The sequence below is a fragment of the Hyaena hyaena genome, unplaced genomic scaffold, assembly GCF_003009895.1.
Source record: "Hyaena hyaena isolate Hyena2069 unplaced genomic scaffold, ASM300989v1 scaffold_15, whole genome shotgun sequence".
In the NCBI taxonomy this organism is placed as follows: domain Eukaryota; kingdom Metazoa; phylum Chordata; class Mammalia; order Carnivora; family Hyaenidae; genus Hyaena; species Hyaena hyaena.
Genome location: NW_024080647.1, coordinates 5500178 through 5518215, shown reverse-complemented (window position 1 = coordinate 5518215; position 18038 = coordinate 5500178). Strand labels below are relative to the sequence as shown.

At 35.9% G+C, this 18038-nt stretch overlaps 1 protein-coding gene across 8 annotated transcripts in view; it reads right to left on the bottom strand.

Annotated features, from left to right (window-relative positions):
- The window catches only part of HERC1 (HECT and RLD domain containing E3 ubiquitin protein ligase family member 1), a 191209-nt gene that overhangs the window by 75520 nt on the left and 97651 nt on the right, over positions 1–18038 (bottom strand). For all 8 annotated transcript variants that reach the window (XM_039219818.1, XM_039219859.1, XM_039219846.1 and 5 more), the window contains 6 exons: positions 12913–12964; positions 5940–6208; positions 3501–3716; positions 2726–2846; positions 2259–2496; positions 1921–2111 (listed from right to left, as the gene is read on the bottom strand). In XM_039219818.1, the coding sequence (XP_039075749.1) occupies positions 1921–2111; positions 2259–2496; positions 2726–2846; positions 3501–3716; positions 5940–6208; positions 12913–12964 (1087 nt within the window). The remainder of the gene's footprint in view (positions 1–1920; positions 2112–2258; positions 2497–2725; positions 2847–3500; positions 3717–5939; positions 6209–12912; positions 12965–18038) is intronic.

Genomic DNA, 18038 nt, shown 5'->3' with positions numbered 1-18038 from the left:
TTTCTCTCTCGGTAGAGATCCTTGGGAAAATCTCTGTTATGAGGCCACCATCCTACCCCCAATCCTCATTCCCAGCAAGTATCTCTGTAATATGATACTAAATTAATTAGTTAAATTAATTAAAATTTGGAGACCTTAAAAAGAAAACTGGTTAATACAACTTGGAGATAGTATGTGTTTCAGTACCAATACCAATTAGAAATTTCAGTTAAGTATTTTAGAGGGTTTGTGGAGTTATTAATAGCTGGCCACTGCTGACTTGATCAGTCTCACTCCCAGCCATCCCCATGAATAGGGATAGTGCAACAGCCTTCTCTCTAGGATGACCTGAGAGAAATGTCTGCTGTTACACCTGCTGAGATTCACTCACAAAAGTACTTCTTTCTTTACTGGGTGTGGAAGGGCCCAGTTTTCCTAGGGACCTATAGGTGGAGAAGTAACCCTTCCCTGCTGTCCGTATGTACAGTATTCAGCACAGAGTGGTGAGAAACTATTACCTTAACCACCCTGTATCCCTCACTAGATCTCAGAAAAACAGAGGTTTTAAAAGTTTGTTTATTTTACCATGCCTTATGAGTCTGCCATGCTCTTTGTAGAAGTACCACACTCTTTATATAAACAAGGAGAAGGAATGTGCCACAGGGTTAGCCACTGAAACCAAAAGCTAGTCCTTAATCAGACTCATATATCCTCCTAGATTCTGACTTAGGAGATTTAGCTATTTCTTCTAAGTTTCTTATATTACAGTGTAATTATTTGTTGACATGTCTGCCTCTCTTGTCATCCTAGAAGGTCTCTGAGGGCAGAGACCGTGTTTTATCATTTTTTGTATCCACAGGGTATTTCCTCTATCCACCCACCTATCCACACAATATTATTTAAATATTACTTTATTCAATTTTAATATTATTTAGTCCAGCATTCCAGTATTAACATCCACATCCATAGTCTCACTATATGCCAGACACTGCTCTAAGTGCTTTACATGTATTTAATTAGTCTTCAAATACTCTAAGGAGGATGGTTCTATTATCCTTATTTTACAGATGAGGGAATGGGGACACAGAAAGGTTAAGTAACTTGCTCCCTCCCCATCCATTCATTCATCTGGTTGGCTATCTATCTATCTATCCAGCCATCCATCTGGTCCAGAGAGGATTTAAGAGCTCCCAGAGTTTATTATAGTAATAAGAAACGGTAGTTTCATAAAAATTTCTTTAAGAAATGACCAATATTAAACCTTTATTCCTCAATTATATAGTAGACATAGGTAGTATTTCTGTTGTTCAGGGCTTAAATTCTATCAAAATTACAATGCTCACTATAGTTTTATAGTTTTTTAAAGCTATGAGCAGATGGTCATAGTATAGCAACCAAATAAATGACAATTAAGTATAATAAGAATTTTTTTTAGTGACCAGGAAACATAACAGCCTAGCAAGAAGTTCAGCTCCTTTAATATTAACCTAGTTTCCATATATGAAAACCTGAGCCAATATATCAAAACCCATAAGGCAAGACTATGGTTAAAGATGGGTTGTCAGGATCAAATGTTAAGAAAACAGAACCTGCGGGAATCAGTCACCTAGAATTTCCAGATTTTAGAGCCAGGACAGCCAAGGAGAAGCTGAATTTAAGAGAGGAAGCAGTATGATTGCTGTATCAGGGTTAACAGACTTTAAGGATAAGAGGTTCACTCAGGAGCTCGTCTAAATCATACATATTTGGAGAGCAAAGGAGTTTATAGGAGCTCGTCTAAATCATACATATTTGGAGAGCAAAGGAGTTTATAAATGAATAAATAAAAATTCTTTAAAAAAAATTTTCATGCCTCACAACAGAAAGAAGTCTATATCCTAATGTTCACAAGAAGACTCAATAAATGCTTGTAAATAATGACGAGAAAAGGGTTTATGCTACCTCTGAAATCTCTCTTCTCAGTTTCTCCACTGGAGTCACCTTTTCTTTCTTCTTCTTCACCCTCTTCTTCCCCTTCTCCAAAAGAGGCCATAAGTAGTACACCAGCTTGGGACAACAAATTCTTCAATTGACTACAGAGTAGATCCAACAAGGACTGAACTACTTTGGGGCTCAGTTTATCAGCGTAAGTCCTATATGAAGTAACAGGGAGAAAAAAAAAAAAAAAGTGGTAATAACACGTGTTCAAACACATAAAGGAGTTTAGGGGAAAATGGAAATTACTCAAATGAGAAAAGACAGGTCCCATACAGTTCCATCAAGACATCTATAATGCTCACCCTGTAGTGATGGCTAGAATTTGGAGCAATCTTGTACTAGCCACTTTTAAAGCTGTACTAAGCTGAGAAACACCCGTCTTTGGCAACAACTGCAGAGGCTGTCCCAGCATGGTGTCTGTACCACATAACTGCGACAATACATTTAGCAGACCAGTGGAAATTGCCAAAGAAACATCCACTGGTTGATAGTGGACACTCAGAGCAAAAACTGTAACCAAAAGGAGACGTTGCTGGGCTTCTAGAAAAGAAAGAAAGGCAACTGAGAATGTCCTTTGAAGTAAACAACACATTTACTAAAATAAAGCATATTCCAAAATATAAGTAGTAATGTGGAACACTACTACGTTTTCAAATATATATTCTTTTATATGTAAATTGATCTATTAATGTTAAAACAAGATATAGAACATTAAGTATCTAGCATAAAATGTAACCTGAATCTTTTATTTGTGGGGGCAGTTACTCACCAATGTGATGTTTGTTTGCCTGTAGAGCTCTCTCTAGGGTAGCAGACAATTGTTGATAAATCTTATGCACAGCCACCTGGATTTCAATCTGAATATTTCTTTTAGCTGCTCTGATCCCATCCTGAATAAAGATTTACTTTTTCTATTAGTAACAATAACACTTCCTACCCAAGTAAAAGTAATCGCATTTTATCCTACTCTATGCTAGAGCACTATGGCAGTTTTTAATTATTCAGTATATTTCAATATAGAAAAGCTTTACAATAAATTTATATTTAAATGCTTGACAATTCCAGATTCTATATAATCTTTCTCCTTTCCCACAAAGCAATTTTTCTTCTCTAAATATGGAAGACATAAAAATAACACTTAAAAAAATTTTTTTCAAGCCATCAGAGAAACTGGATAAAATGATAAAGTGTAAATGCAAATTCTGGAAACCCTTCCTCCCAAACACCAATCCCTACCCCAAATTAAATCTATCTCTATCCAACTGGGCTAAGGGTTATGAAAACTAAGCCAACAAAGGATCTAAAAGAACAACGGTACCATGGCTTACCTAATCTCTACTATGCTACTATTACTCAGGAAACTAAACCAGTTATATACCTTTAAGAGTCATTTAAAAGTCTTTATATTTTTAAACCTCAATCTTAAACACCAGAAACCTTAGCATTATTAAATTGATGTAAAAAAAAAAATAAAGAAAAAAAAGAATAGCTAGAATCTGAATATAGTGCAAGGTGCATCCTCACACAACAGATCTGTCACCTACCTGATAGTGATGCAATCGGCCACTCTCTCCTTTGGCTCCTGCATGTCCCACAGTGCCTAAACCAAAACACCCTGCTAGAAACTGCAGCCTCACAGACGTAAGCAGTGTGGATGACTGGAAGCCCGAGTTTGATCTGCTTCCTGCCAGAGAGATGCTACCTTTTTCCTCCATCCCAGACAACAGAACGAGGATCTGGTGAAGTGCTTCTAAACGAAGCTTGAGAAAAGTAAAATGAATATATTTTAGAGTCCTTCACTGAAGTGAGACACAAAGGAATTCCTAAACAAATAATATATTACTTAGCACAGAAAATCCTAATATTTCCTAGGACTCTATTAAAGTAAACATTTATTTTATCAGTTAGACTTTTTAAAATCAAAATATTTCTAAAAACTCTATAAGCATACTTCAATATCTAAGAGGCTACACAAGGCAATGGGGAAAGCAGATTTGGATGTAAGAGACCTAATTTCAAGGCCAGACTCTTCCACCTAGTGTGGCCTTGGGAAGCTCACTTAACTTTCTGAATCTCAGTTTGTTCATGTGTTAAATAAGGTTAATACTGTAGTACTTTATCTAACCTACTCACATAGCTACTGTGATGCTCATGAGGATACATATGTGAAGGTTTCAAAACCGTAAAGTATTATGATTATTGCTTCCTTCACTTACAATAAAGTTATAAAGAATGAATACTGCTTAGTTCAAGAATTAGAAAAAGTATTTCTGGAAGGCTTCTCTGTGGGTCTCTTGAACATCTGGCTCTCTCTTCCCTAGGAGGAAATACCCCCCACTGTAGTCAATCAGCCTATCCCTCTTTTTTTCTTCATAACTTTTTATTCTGAAATAACTGCACATGTAATAATTATACAGAAGAGTTGTATAGATGATACAGATGTTTCCTGTATACCCTCCCCCTCCTTCCACTAATGTTATCATCTTAGGTTACTACAGTACATTTATTAAAACTAAGAAACGAACGCTGATACAACACTATAATTAAACCACAGACTTTATCTGGATTTCACCAGTTTTCCCATAATGTCCCTTTTCTGTCCTAGGGTCCAATCCCAGATATCATTTTGCACTCAGCTGTCATGTCTCCTTAATCTCCTTTAGTCTATGATAGTTACACCTTTCCTTTGAAGAGCTACTCATGTATTTTATAGAATGTCCCTCAATTTGGGCTTGCCTGATGTTTTTTCATGATTGGACTAGAGTTATGGATTCAGAGGAGAATGCCATAAAGTCCTCTTCTCATCACATTATTTTCAGGGATGTATGATATCACTCTAACTTATTGCTGATAATGTGAATCTTAATCACATGGCTAAGGTGATGTATGTCAGGTTTCCGCAATGTAAAACTATTCATTTCTTTCCCTTTTCATACTCTGCTAGCTCTGGCCCACTAAGTCCTGTTTACTCTAAAGAGAAGGGGAATTAATCTCCACATGCTGAAAGGAAGAATATTAAAGAATTTTTGTGTACATATTAAAACCAGAATAATCAATAAATATTTTGAGGGATATACTATGAGGCTATGCAGGCATCTTAGGTCTCCTTAGTTCTGTTCATGAACTTTAGCATTCATCCTTACTACTGTGGTGTTCTAATCTAGCCCTTTTAAGTGGAGACAAAGGGGTCAAAACCGGAGGCTCTAAGAAACAGATGTATATGCTCACCAGCCAGTCTCATTCTAGTTTCTAGGAGACAAGGGAAGACTTAGGATTACAGTATCTTGTTCTAAGAGATGGCAATTAAAAATGCACTTTGGGAGCGCCTGGGCAGCTCAGTCGGTTAAGCATCTGACCTCAGCTCAGGCTGTGATCTCACAGTTCATGAGTTCAAGCCCCACATCAGGCTCTGTGCTGACAGCTCAGAGCCTAGAGCCTACTCTGGATTCTGTGTCTCCCTCTCTCTCTGCTCCTCCCCTACTCACACTCTGTCTGTCTCTCTCTCTCTCAAAAATAAATAAATATTTGGGGCGCCTGGGTGGCTCAGTCGGTTGGATGTCCGACTTTGGCTCAGGTTGTGATCTCACAGTCCGTGGGTTTGAGCCCCACGTCCGGCTCTGTGCTAACAGCTCAGAGCCTGAAGCTGCTTCAGATCTTGTGTCTCCCTCTCTCTCTGCCACTCCCCTGCTCACTCTCTGTCTTTCTCAAAATAAAATAAAAAAATAAAAAATAAATAAATTAAATAAAATAAAGACATAAAAACTTTTTTAATAAATATTTTTTTAAAATGCACTTTGTCCACTTCAAACAATACATTATTTCATTTTATGATAGTGACATCAAAAAGTTCAGGTGGAGGAAAGAGAGATAAATAGGAATAGAAAGAATAGATAAAAAGGAAAAATTTTTCCTACTATTGTACATTCAGTGATTCCATTTAAGTTTCCATAGTGCCTCTTGAGGAGTAAGTATCAAAGACTTACTTCTGCTCTTAACTGCTGCTGTTCCATTGCAATGATGGAGGCCTGGGGACTCGTAGACATACTTTCCTCTGGCTCTTTAAAACCTGGAGCGTTCCCCACATCTCCACTCACAAAGCTTACAACATTTTCGATCAAAGTGTGAACTCCCAAAGACTTGGTCAGATCAAAATCAGACTCAAAGGAGTAAGAGGAGTTGCATAACCAGTCTCTGCTATGTTTCAGACGAGCCCAAGAGTCACTCAGGGATTCCAACTGACTGTGCATAGGACCTACACACAAACAGAACAAACATGTATCAATAACAACCAAGGAGAGCATACCTTCTGAAACCAGACGAGGGCTGAGTGCTGCTACCATACCAACTGGTGAGAAATGGACACTCATGTTCGAATTACATGCATGCATTAAGTGAATCTTAGCAAAATGCTTTGGTAAAAACAACAAACAAACAAAAACCAGAGCAATGTAAGAAAATAAAGGTAAAGCCCTGTTTGATGTATCAGTGTCTCTCAAAGCGCTTTAGCAACACACTGCCACAAGAAAAAGAAAGGCAGAAGCTGCTCTCAAAATGCTTAGCTTAAAATGCTCTGCAGTATTAAACCAGACCATCATTTATGAACAAAAAAGAACTAGGCACTTGGAACACTTGCTCGTAAGACCTACTAGTAATAGGATTTCATCTGATTTAATATTATCATTGCAAAGAGAAAGTTAAGACTGAGCATAGTGTCTACGTATCTGCAATGAAACATTATCAAAAAATGAATATAGAAGGGCAAGTAAACTTACACAAAAAGGAGACACAAACACCCTTTGGGTTTCATTAATATAAGGAACAATTTCACTATGTCATATGCATATTTATTGCAGGTTGTGAAACTCCTATATAGAGGAAGCAAAGTTTCACAAACAAGAATATATGAGATTTGATATAAAATGATACTTACTTAACATTACCAAGTAATGTCACAATAGTTGCTAAATATAATACCATTAGTTTTGCCAGTGGGCATTTTCTAGACTAAACAGACTAAAACATTAGACAACAAATATGTCAGTATGTTTGAACACAACAACTGTCCAAGTCATATGCCCACTCTCAGGTATATGAATTAGATTAACCATAATCCTTAGGTTCATGATAATCTCTTATCACTGGTCCACACATGGCCTGCTTTTGTATTTATATTTATTTATAATAAATGTGAACACAAGAACTAGAAAACTGATATTAACTTGTATCTACCTATCTGTTCTTTCTCTAATCCATCTCCCTCTATCTCCTCCTACCAAAAGCTATTATCCCTAAGCCTGGGTTTATCATTCCTTTGCTTTATTAATGTTAAATATTATCTTATGTATATTCCCAAGACAAATGTTTAGTTTTGGTGGGTTTTTACTTTATAAAGGAGTATTATTTTATGTAATCTTTTGGGGCATACTCTCTTCCATCAATATAATATTGCCAATATTCATTCACATTATTGCATGTAGCCATAAATCATTTGTATGAGTAATGTATAATGTTCTATCACACAAATATACCAAATTTCTCTATTAGGAATGCATCCAAAGGTACTCAATAAAATATGCATTCCAAAAATTATATTTGTTGTGTAACTAGATGGCAAAGATTTGGGAAGAGAACTACTTAAACACTAATGCCCACAGAGAAAAAAATTAGTAAATGCTGATTACCTAACTTATTTCTGAATTACCACACTGGTGTCAGTAAAACCCCAGGACTTTAAAATCAGATGTAGAAATTTAGATAATATTATAAAGTAACTGAATCATTTATATGCATTCTTCTAGAATAATTTAGAATGGCAAAGAAGATATGGTTTATCTGTCTTCCATATTTTAGCAAGAATTCTTATGATTAAAAAATGCTGAATTTTCAGTTTTACTAGGTATGAAAAATAACCAATCTGAAAAATTCCCCAATGGCAATAGCTGAGTATTTCTTTCATGTAAAACAGAAAAGAGTAAAACAATCCAAAGAATAGTGCCAAGTATGCATAACGGATTAAACTAAAAATTACACTTAAAGAATAAAGCAGAAGCTAATAAAAAAGAAAAGAAATAATCATTTTCCATTTCCTTAGGCACCCCAAATTCAGAATCTGGATTTAGCCTTAACTTAAAAATAATAGTTTTTGGCTCTTTGTACTGTGCTTGTTTGATTAATAATAAAATTTCAGAATAAAAAGTTCAGTTTTCCAGTACTTAAAATTACTTTTCAAAATGAAAATAAAATGTGCAATGAGCTAGTGTTAGAACCACAGAAGTAAAAGAGACCTTGAAGATTATCTAGTCCTCAAATTCCAATTGAGGAAACAGGTCAAAATTTTGATCTGTTAAATTAATAATGCTAATTCCTTTAATTTTATGGGAAGGAGACGATCTTACATATTCCTGTTATTAATCAACTTCATGAGTCACGGATATATGCAAATGTCAATTGTCTGCCTACAAAAAGGTTCAACTGTGAAGAATATACAAATAATGAATTGCCTTGATATAACCCAAAATGTTCTAGGAATGGGTGGCCAACCCATTAAAATCCTCTCAGCAAATTAAGGGTCAAATTTTTTGTATAAAGAGTCAGGCAGTAAATATTTCAAGTTTTTGTGGGTCTTAAAGGTCTGTGCTGCAACCATTCAACTCTGCTGTTGTAATAAGAAAGCAGCCATAGATAATATGTAAACAAAGCAGTGTGACTGTGTTCCAACGAAGCCTTATTTACAAAAAGAGATAGCAGGCCAGACTTGGTTCACGAGGCATAGTTTGCTGACCCCAATGCAAAAGATGCAACTTATTAGGTATATGACCCAAACAAAATTCTGTATGACTAAAAGAAAGAACAGGAAAAGCAGTATATGAAAGCATTAGTATAAATAAATAAAAAATAACTATAACCCAAATATTTAGGCTGACATCAAAAATACTTTAAAACAAAAACTTACATTATGGAAATGAGAGATGAAAGAATTCTTAAGTCTTTAAAAAAAACGGTAACAATCTGATTAACTTTGGTTTGTTTGATAGTATTTCACTGGAATATAGGAAATACTGTATCTGAAAAGTACAATAAAAGCTTCTATAGAGTAATTGTGACCAAGTCCGTTCTTACTTAGTATTAATTCAGAGTCATTTACTATAAAAAGGAAATATAAAGCTCAATAAGAATTTTTTTGAGATGGTTTACTTGTCCTTACAACTTTGGTTCTTAAATGAAATTTTCAAAATGAACATGGCAGAGCTGCAATACATACTTTATAAACCATAAAATATGTAGGCAAGCTAAAAGGGGAAAAAAATTAAACATGCCATCATGTACTTGCTTGAAGCTCTTCTTTTTTCTGGGGCTCAACTGGCCAAAAAGGAGTAAATACACTACCACACAAGAATCAGAAGACAAAAGGAGAAATTTGATACAGGAGACAACATTTACATTTGCTCTTCTTTACATAATCTAATTTGAAATGCATAGATAAAAACAGCATTTCACCCATACATGCTATACCATGAAACACACATGCTGATAAATGTTTCCAGTATTATTTTAGCTATAAAACCCTAACACTTTACTTAAAGGCCTAAGGAGTAAGTAAATCAAACCATATAGTATTTTTAACTAATAAGATTCCTGATGTTGCTTCTTAAATTGTTGCTTTGGCATCCCCACCATTTTTCACTGCATCAGCTTCAGCTTAAGTATGAAACCTAAAGTTAAGTATCTGCAAAGTTAAGTATCATCTTTCAGTGCAGAATGAGCTCAGTTCTACAAAAGTACAGCAAATCTTTTAAGTATTTATCACAGTACCAAAATACGAACATATTTAACAAGTTTTGTCTAAAATTCTGACAAGCTGTTAAAAGAATTAAATGAGTTAATATGTTTTAAGCATCAGAACAACAGCTGGCATATATAAGTAGTTTACAAATAATGAAATATAAATGTCCTATTATCTCCAAGGTGCTAAGCAGAAATGTTTCACCTATCTCTTTTTAAAGTAATTTATGACATTTTTTTTTTAGTTTTACAATTCAGCTTTGATGCCTCTAAACAGCTGAGAAAACAGACAAGCTACATTTATTTGCTCTATTTCCTCTACCCCTTCCTACAATATTTGCTTGCTTGGACCAACTGTGAAAGATTAATTTGAGTTAAGGAATAAGAAGCAATCATGGTTCAGTAGCATGAATTCTAGTATCCCCAATGCCAAACACTGATATTACAGGCACTAGCACTCCCAAGGAAGAGTCTTTGGAAGGATAAGAAGAGCAGCTGAAATGTGTATACAACCATTAATTGTTATTGACACATCCATTTAGTTTCAGTAAATGTGACATACTAACTTATCTCTGATTTCTTTTACTAGGTTTTTAATACCTCAGGACCACTGAGACTACTAAGTACATGTAAGCTATGCAAGGGAAGCTAAGCAAGGGAAAAAACTGTCACTTCCTCTTCAAAATATTGGAAAGGGGTAAACAAATGCATAGAAGAATTCTCACTTAGCTGGGCATCTGCTTGTCCTTCACAGCTCAAGTTATAATCAGAACACCTAAATGGCCCCAAAGAGTTCTCAGACTTGGTTCATTTGCCTGATTGATGATAGGCATCTAGTCCATATTGGCAATAAATTAGGAAAAAATAGGGCTGTTTATTTTACCATTATTTGAGAACAAAACAAAACAAACAAAATACTGTAGTCAGAAGGTAGTCACTAAATATACGTGATTTTTAAAAATTCCTTTCAAAACATATTCTCTTTAATATATTTTCAGTGTTCATTTATTTTAAAGAAGGAATTCCATAAGACAACTATTAAATATACATTTTCATTGTTTAATCCATAAACTCTAGTATTCATGAGATTGAAAACTATTTATTTTTGCTGCCCTTCCTAAAGGAGTAATTTTTCTATTTTCTAGTCACCTATTCCTAGGAACTAAGCCATCAGCCGATTTTTCTCTAGGAGCATTAAAATATAATGATTACTAGGATAAACTGGTACCATATTAAGTGATATAACTAGTTTCCTATTATAATTTCCTAGAATAATTAAAAAAAAAACAAAACTTTTCCCATGAGGTCCTAGATTTGCTTTTCTGTTTTCAACAGAGTAAAGTTAAATTCCAACAAGTTAATAGGTTATGGTATTCCCTTGAGCTTTTTTGGAGAAGGTGGTTTATCCACAAACAAAATTTGAGTTAATGGCATAATTCATTTGTATCTACTTAGATCTAAAACTATAGAAACTCCACATCTATTCATAGGATAACAGTTTAAAAACTTGAGCAGGTAGCAACTGTAGGACAATAACTATGAAGTGTTATAGTCATTTTTCCTTTTTTTTTTCTTTTTTTTTTATAGTCATTTTTCCTAAGTAAATGGCAATCAAATTCTAGGTTATTTTTAATTTAAAGATAAAGATACCACTTTATGTTTTATTCTAAACATTACTTTGCACATACTGACATGGCTAATATAGACTAAATCTCACATGTGCATTTCCATAAGCATGATGAAGATTTGAGAGAAAAGAATAATTTTACCTAATGGACTATCATGCATAAATATAATCAGTATGGTAGGAGCCTCTTCAGCTAAAGTCTGGACCCCTTATGCTACTCGCTAAGTTTGGAGCCATCATCTCTCTAGTACCAAATGACATACATATAACAGAAATTTTAGCAACAATGTTCACCTGAACTAACCAATATTTTAATTCCTAAGCCAACTGGTTATGAAAAAGGATTTTTCTGGATAATTATGACACATGAACTCCCAATTTTCAAAGAATTAGAAAATAAAAAAATACATACTGCACATTACACTAAACATTATTTATTTTCATATCACAAATACCTTATAATTTTTAAGAAACCCAACAACTATGTTATAGTTTCCAAAGACTTTTCAAATACAGAAAGTACCAGTTCTAGTCATTATTCCTAGTATTTGATAAAAATTATTCTCTGTATTCTAATTAAAGAATAAAGCATCATCCTATTTTATTTGACAGGAAGTACCAACATTTCTTCTTCTAAGTTATAGAACACAAAAATGAAAAAGCTGTGCATGTAATTCTTCCTCACATTCCTCAGTTTTCCCTCATCTCTGTTTGCCTTCTGTGGGGGAACTGCGCATCCTGCCAAGGAAGCTATCAAGAGAAGGGTTTGGTTTTGAAGTACAGAAGACTTACTATTATAGAAAAAACTTTTTCCCACAGCCTCTTAAATTGCCACTAATGGTTGAACATTTCATACTTTCACAACCACAGTATAAATGGGTTTAATAAAAGTGCCAGTTAATAGAAAGCAAAACTTGGAGAGTTTTTAGGCATCCCTGAATTTAGGTTCTCTGAAACGGCTGTCTTTTTCATACATTTGTATATATAACCACGAGTTAACTGTATTATTTACTAAGACAGAGCTTCGAACAAATAAACTAAACTCTTGATGACACTCTAAAATTGTTCCTCATGGGAATATTTCTGTCTAGAAATCCTAAGTTCATGTCTTACATGCTTTATCTTGAGAGGCAAAGAGTAAAAACAGTGGAAACTTTCTGAAAGTGTGCATGCACTCACAGGAGGTGAATGGAGAAGGGTTCTCCTAGAATACCATTTCAACTATGGCAACTGTACCAGTGAACTAAAACATAGCAAATAGTGTACATAACCCCCCATAATGTAAAGCATTACTTCTGGAGTTCCACACAACTCTCGAAAAAGTTAAATCACATGACAAATGCGAAACAGACTGGTTATTAATTCCTAGACGTTTCTATAATATAAAAGGGTGTATTTTAAAGAAAATTATCTTCCTTTTAACTCTTCCAATAAAATGTTTCTAAATTTGATTTTACAATAATGCTTCAAAGACAATCATATCTAAATATGTCAGATATAAAAACAGCTACTTTATTTAATCAGATTTTTAATTTCTTAATACTTACCTCTCTTTCTATGCGATGATGCCAAATCCAAATCAACATTTCGTCTTCCACTCTATTAAGTTAAAAATAAAAAAATAATAAAATTTAGTTGTGAAAAGTGTCTTAAGATTAGATTTAATACAATATTAGAAAATATGTAAAATTATAGCAATGTGCTACTTATATACCAGTCAAGTCAGACTAAAAAGTCTAATAAAAAGTCTCTAAACACTAACTGAAAATAGCTTTAAGAAAGCCCAGGCACAATGGGGCGCCTGGGTCGCTTAGTTGGTTAAGGGTCCGGCTTTCACTTAGGTCATGATCTCGTGGTTCGTGGGTTCGAGCCCCGCGTTGGGCTCTGTGCTGCCAGCTCAGAGTCTGGAGCCTTATTTCAGAGTCTGTATCTCCCTCTCTCTCTGACCCTCCCCTGCTCACGCTGTCTCCCTCTCTCTCTCTCTCCTAGAAATAAATAAAAATTAAAAAAAAATAAAATAAAATAAAAAAAGAAAGCCCAGGCACAAAACTCTGAGATATTGAAACTTTACAAAGTCAAGGTATACACTAATTAACGTAGTAAAGTAGCATAAGTTTTTCTTTGTTGTCCTTTTCTTCTTTGGAATCATTGCCCTTTTTTTTTAAGTTTATTTATTTTATTTTTATTTTTTTAAATATTTTTATTTTATTTCTAGGAGAGAGAGAGAGAGAGGGAGACAGCGGGAGCAGGGGAGGGTCAGAGAGAGAGGGAGACACAGACTCTGAAATAGGCTCCAGGCTCTGAGCTGACAGCACAGAGCCCGACGCGGGGCTCGAACCCACGAACCACAAGATCATGACCCAAGTGAAAGTGAGATGCTTAACCGACTAAGCCACCCAGGCGCCCCCAAGTTTATTTATTTTAAGAGAGAGCAAGTGCATGCAGAAGTGGGGGAGGGGCAGAGAGAAAGAGAGAATCCCAAGCAGGCTCTGCACCATCAGCACAGGGCCCAGCGCTGGACTTTGAACTCACAAATCATGAAATCATAACCTGAGCCAAAACGAAGAGTTAGATACTCAACCAACCAACTAAGTCACTTAGGCGCCCCAGGAATCTTTGTCTTTTATCTTCCAAATACACTATAATCTTATTAATACCTTCCATAGGTCTAAAGCCCCCTGTAGCAAAGTCTCATTTTCAAAAATCATTACTTTCTCTATTCTTCCTTTTCATTCTTTTCAAAAGCCCCCCTAGTCTTGGCTAGGTATTTTAGAGGAAAAGAATCTGATGAATCCACACTAACAGAAAAATAACACAGTCCTAAGGCTACTAGCAATGTTTTAAAGGATTTTTAAATGTTTTTAAAAGCCTGCTAAGGGGTGCCCGGGTAGCTCAGTCAGTTAAGTGTCCAATTCCTGATTTCAGCTCAGGTTATGATCTCATGGTCATAGAATCAAGCCCCACATTGGTCTCTGCACTGGGCATGAAGCCTGCTTAAGATTCTCTCTCCCTCCTTCTGCCCCTCAAGCATGCATGCACTCCCTCTCTTAATAAAAAAAAAAAAAAAAAAAAGCCTATTAAATATAGACATCTCAAACCGGTGAAACTGCAGACAGCTCAATAAAACACTGAAGGTTTTCAGGAAGAACAAGTCTGTTTCTGTTGGGAAGGGGGTACAGACAACTATCTGCTCTGCTCATATATATAGCCAACCAAACACAAACCATAGATGACTTACTTATGCACAGACTTGACATTATGGTCTTGGTAGGAATTTCATTTATACTCTATCACAGAATTTTTAAAAAATGGTGGCAAAGAAGAAAGGTTGCAGAAGTGATTAAAAAAAAAAGATTTATTTAGGAACTGCCACTGTAGAAAATCATTACCTGCTTACACACAGACACATGTACCTACACTGTTGATAAACACATTTTGTCTTACATACATAGACACGAAAAATAAGTGTGTTGTCAGGCCATTTGGTGCTACACAAACCAGCAAATGTCACAACAGTTTCTGGAGGTATCAGTGTGTCATGCAATAAAACATTTTTATCACAGAGTACCTTGGTCATGAGGGCTCCCAGAAGACTTTTATCTGAGGCCTCAGAACTAGAATTATCTGTGTTTCCCTTCAACAACTGGTTTGTTATATCTTTTAGACACTGAACAATGTAAGTGATTACACTGGTAATGGTAGCCCACCTTTAGCAAAACATCACAGGATATGGTCTGAGGTGTACAAAATCTTAACCCAGGGCTTTATCTCTCAGTTTCTTTCAACCCTAATTCATTCACCTAATTTATCCTTTTATAAAGTATTTATTTTTATACACTATATCAACTCCTTTGTGGAATAAGGGAGAAAGGGAATAGATTAAGAGAGTGTAGTATGAAATGTTGGTTAAGTATGACAACTATCAATCACACAGTTAAACTTCGGTTTAATTAACTGTTTGCTGAGGTATCTCTATTTACTAAGACAGGAAAGTAGATAATACATCATGTAACACTCTTTATAAAAGAAGGATAAAGCAAAGACACAGCATTAAGCAGATTAGCTTCAGTTATTTTAAGAAAGCATTTCATTCATTCACAAATCAGGATACATGAAGTGCCACTAGGTATCAAGGATATGAATGGTAATACTAAATAACCTGACAGAAGGATACTGTATTTTAGCTGGAAAAACCCAAACTGCCCCCACTGATTGCTCCTCTTCATCTAAACCTCATCTGAAGGCTCAGCCTAGGTCTCCCTTCATGTGCAAAAGAATCTGCTCTGGTGCTAGACCTTCCTACCTCTTATAGGACTATCTTTCTAAACATTCTGTAAGGAAAGATGATCAAGAGCAAATCTTTTTCAAAAATGTGTTTATTAATCTTTTAAAAACTGTAATGGAAACTCAATGAACAATCTTGGCAATTAAATCTAGGCTCAACCTACCTCCAGTGATCTGTCTTTATATTCTGTTTTGAAAATACAACTTTCAAAATGTTTTAAATATTACCAAACAACCCAGTCGTGGCAAGTAGAACAAGTAGTTTTCTCTCTCTCTCTCTTTTTATGTTGATTTATTTTGAGAAAGAGAGAGAGCACACACATATGCAAACGGGGCAGGGTCAGAGAGAAGGAGAGAGAATCTTAAGCAGGCTCTGTGCTGTTAGCAGCGAGCCCAATGGGGGCCTGGAACTCACAAACTGTGAAATCATGACCTAAGCTGAAATCAAGAGTCAGGTACTTAACCAAATGAGCTACCCAGGTGCCCTGCATAACAGGCAGTTTTATTCCCCATTTCAAAGATAACAAAGCTGGGGCTCAGAAAGGTAAAAATCTTGCCCCAGATAAAAACCAACAGTAAATCTTAAGCCTATTATGACTAAGTCAGATTTCACTACTTGTTTTCTCAAAGTATGTCACTTTAATTACATTTATCCTCATTTTTCACCTTTTTATTTCAATGGAAATGAGTTATCAATCTTTAACAGCAAGCTTTGCACACTGTAAAAGGTATCAGGGGCATTACAATAAACCCAGACCTTTTAAGAGGTCTACTGGAAAGAAATACTAATAATACATACTTAAGTCTGATATAAGACAAACCATTAGTGTCTCTCATGACACTAAAAATCCCATGGAAATGGGGTACCTAGGTGGCTCAGTCAGTTAAGCGTCTGACTTCAGCTCAGGTCATGATCTCGCTGTTTGTGGGTTCAAGCTCCGCGTTGGGCTCTGTGCTGACAGCTAGCTCAGAGCCTGGAGCCTGTTTCAGATTCTGTGTCTGCCTCTCTCTCTGACCCTCCCCTGTTCATGCTCACTCATTTGCGCGCGCGCTCTCTCTCTCTCTCTCTCTCTCTCAGAAACAAATAAAACATAAAAAAAATTTTTTTTAATGCCATGGAAATAACATGGAGGCGCTCTGTGACCAACGTAATCTTGGGAAAGCTTTCTGGAAGAGTTGACACTTTAGCCACTTCTTTAGAGGAAGATAAGACCTCCATCAATAAAATCTAGGAGAAGGACATTTAAGGCAAATAGTGCTTGAGCAGAGGCTCAAAAGGTATGTTAAGGGTCAGGCAGGTAAACTCTAATGCCAAAAATACAGAATACTGTAGAGGCTAACTGGCTCCAAAGACAGGCAGGAAACATTTTCCAGAATCTTGGAGTTCTCAGTAGGTAGTGCAGAATCACTCAGGTTTTTGAGTAGGAAGGTAGCATGACCAGCATGTATTGCTACTCTTGTTGTGTGTATTTTCTTTTAATTTTTTTAAATGCTTATTTAGTTTTGAAAGAGAAAGACAGAGCACAAGCAGGGGAGAGACAGAAAGAGATGGAAACACAGAATCCAAAGCAGGCACCAGGCTCTAAGTTGCCAGCATAGAGCCTGATGCAGGGCTCAAGCTCGTGAGCCATGAGATCATGACCTGAGCCTAAGTCAGATGCTTAACCAACTGAGCCACCCAGGCACCCTGTGTGTGTTTTTAAGAGCTCTAACTTTAGGGGCTATCTCTCTCTCTCTCTCAAAAAGTTTTAAAAATAAAATTAAAAAAAAAAAAGAACTCTAACTTTGGGAACAGTGTTTAAGGAGAGGAAGTGAAAAAAGTACAGAGATAAGTTTGCAAACTAGCTGTCCAAGTAAAGGTAACTAAGGTCTGAATTAAAGAGTAGAGACATTAAAAAAAATTTTTTTTTTTACAAAAGGGAGCCTGGATGTAAACTGGTGCAGCGCCTCTGGAAAACAGTGTGGAGGTTCCTCAAAAAATTTATAATAGAACTCCCCTATGACCCAGCAATAGCACTGCTAGGAATTTACCCAAGGGATATAGGAGTGCTGATGTACAGGAGCACATGTACCCCAATGTTCATAGCAGCACTCTCAATAATAGCCAAAACATGGAAAGAATCTAAGTGTCCATCAACGGACGAATGGATCAAGAAGATGGGGTTTATCTATACGATGGAATACTACATGGCAATGAGAGAGAATGAAATCTGGCCATGTGTAGTAACACAGATGGACCTTGAGGGTGTTATGCTGAGCGAAATAAGTCAGGCAGGGAAGGACAAATACCATATGTTTGCATGTATAGGAGGATTAGGAGGAACTTAACGGAGGACCATGGGGGAGAAGAAGGGGGGAAATGGTGGGGGAGAGGGAGAGAGGCGAACCA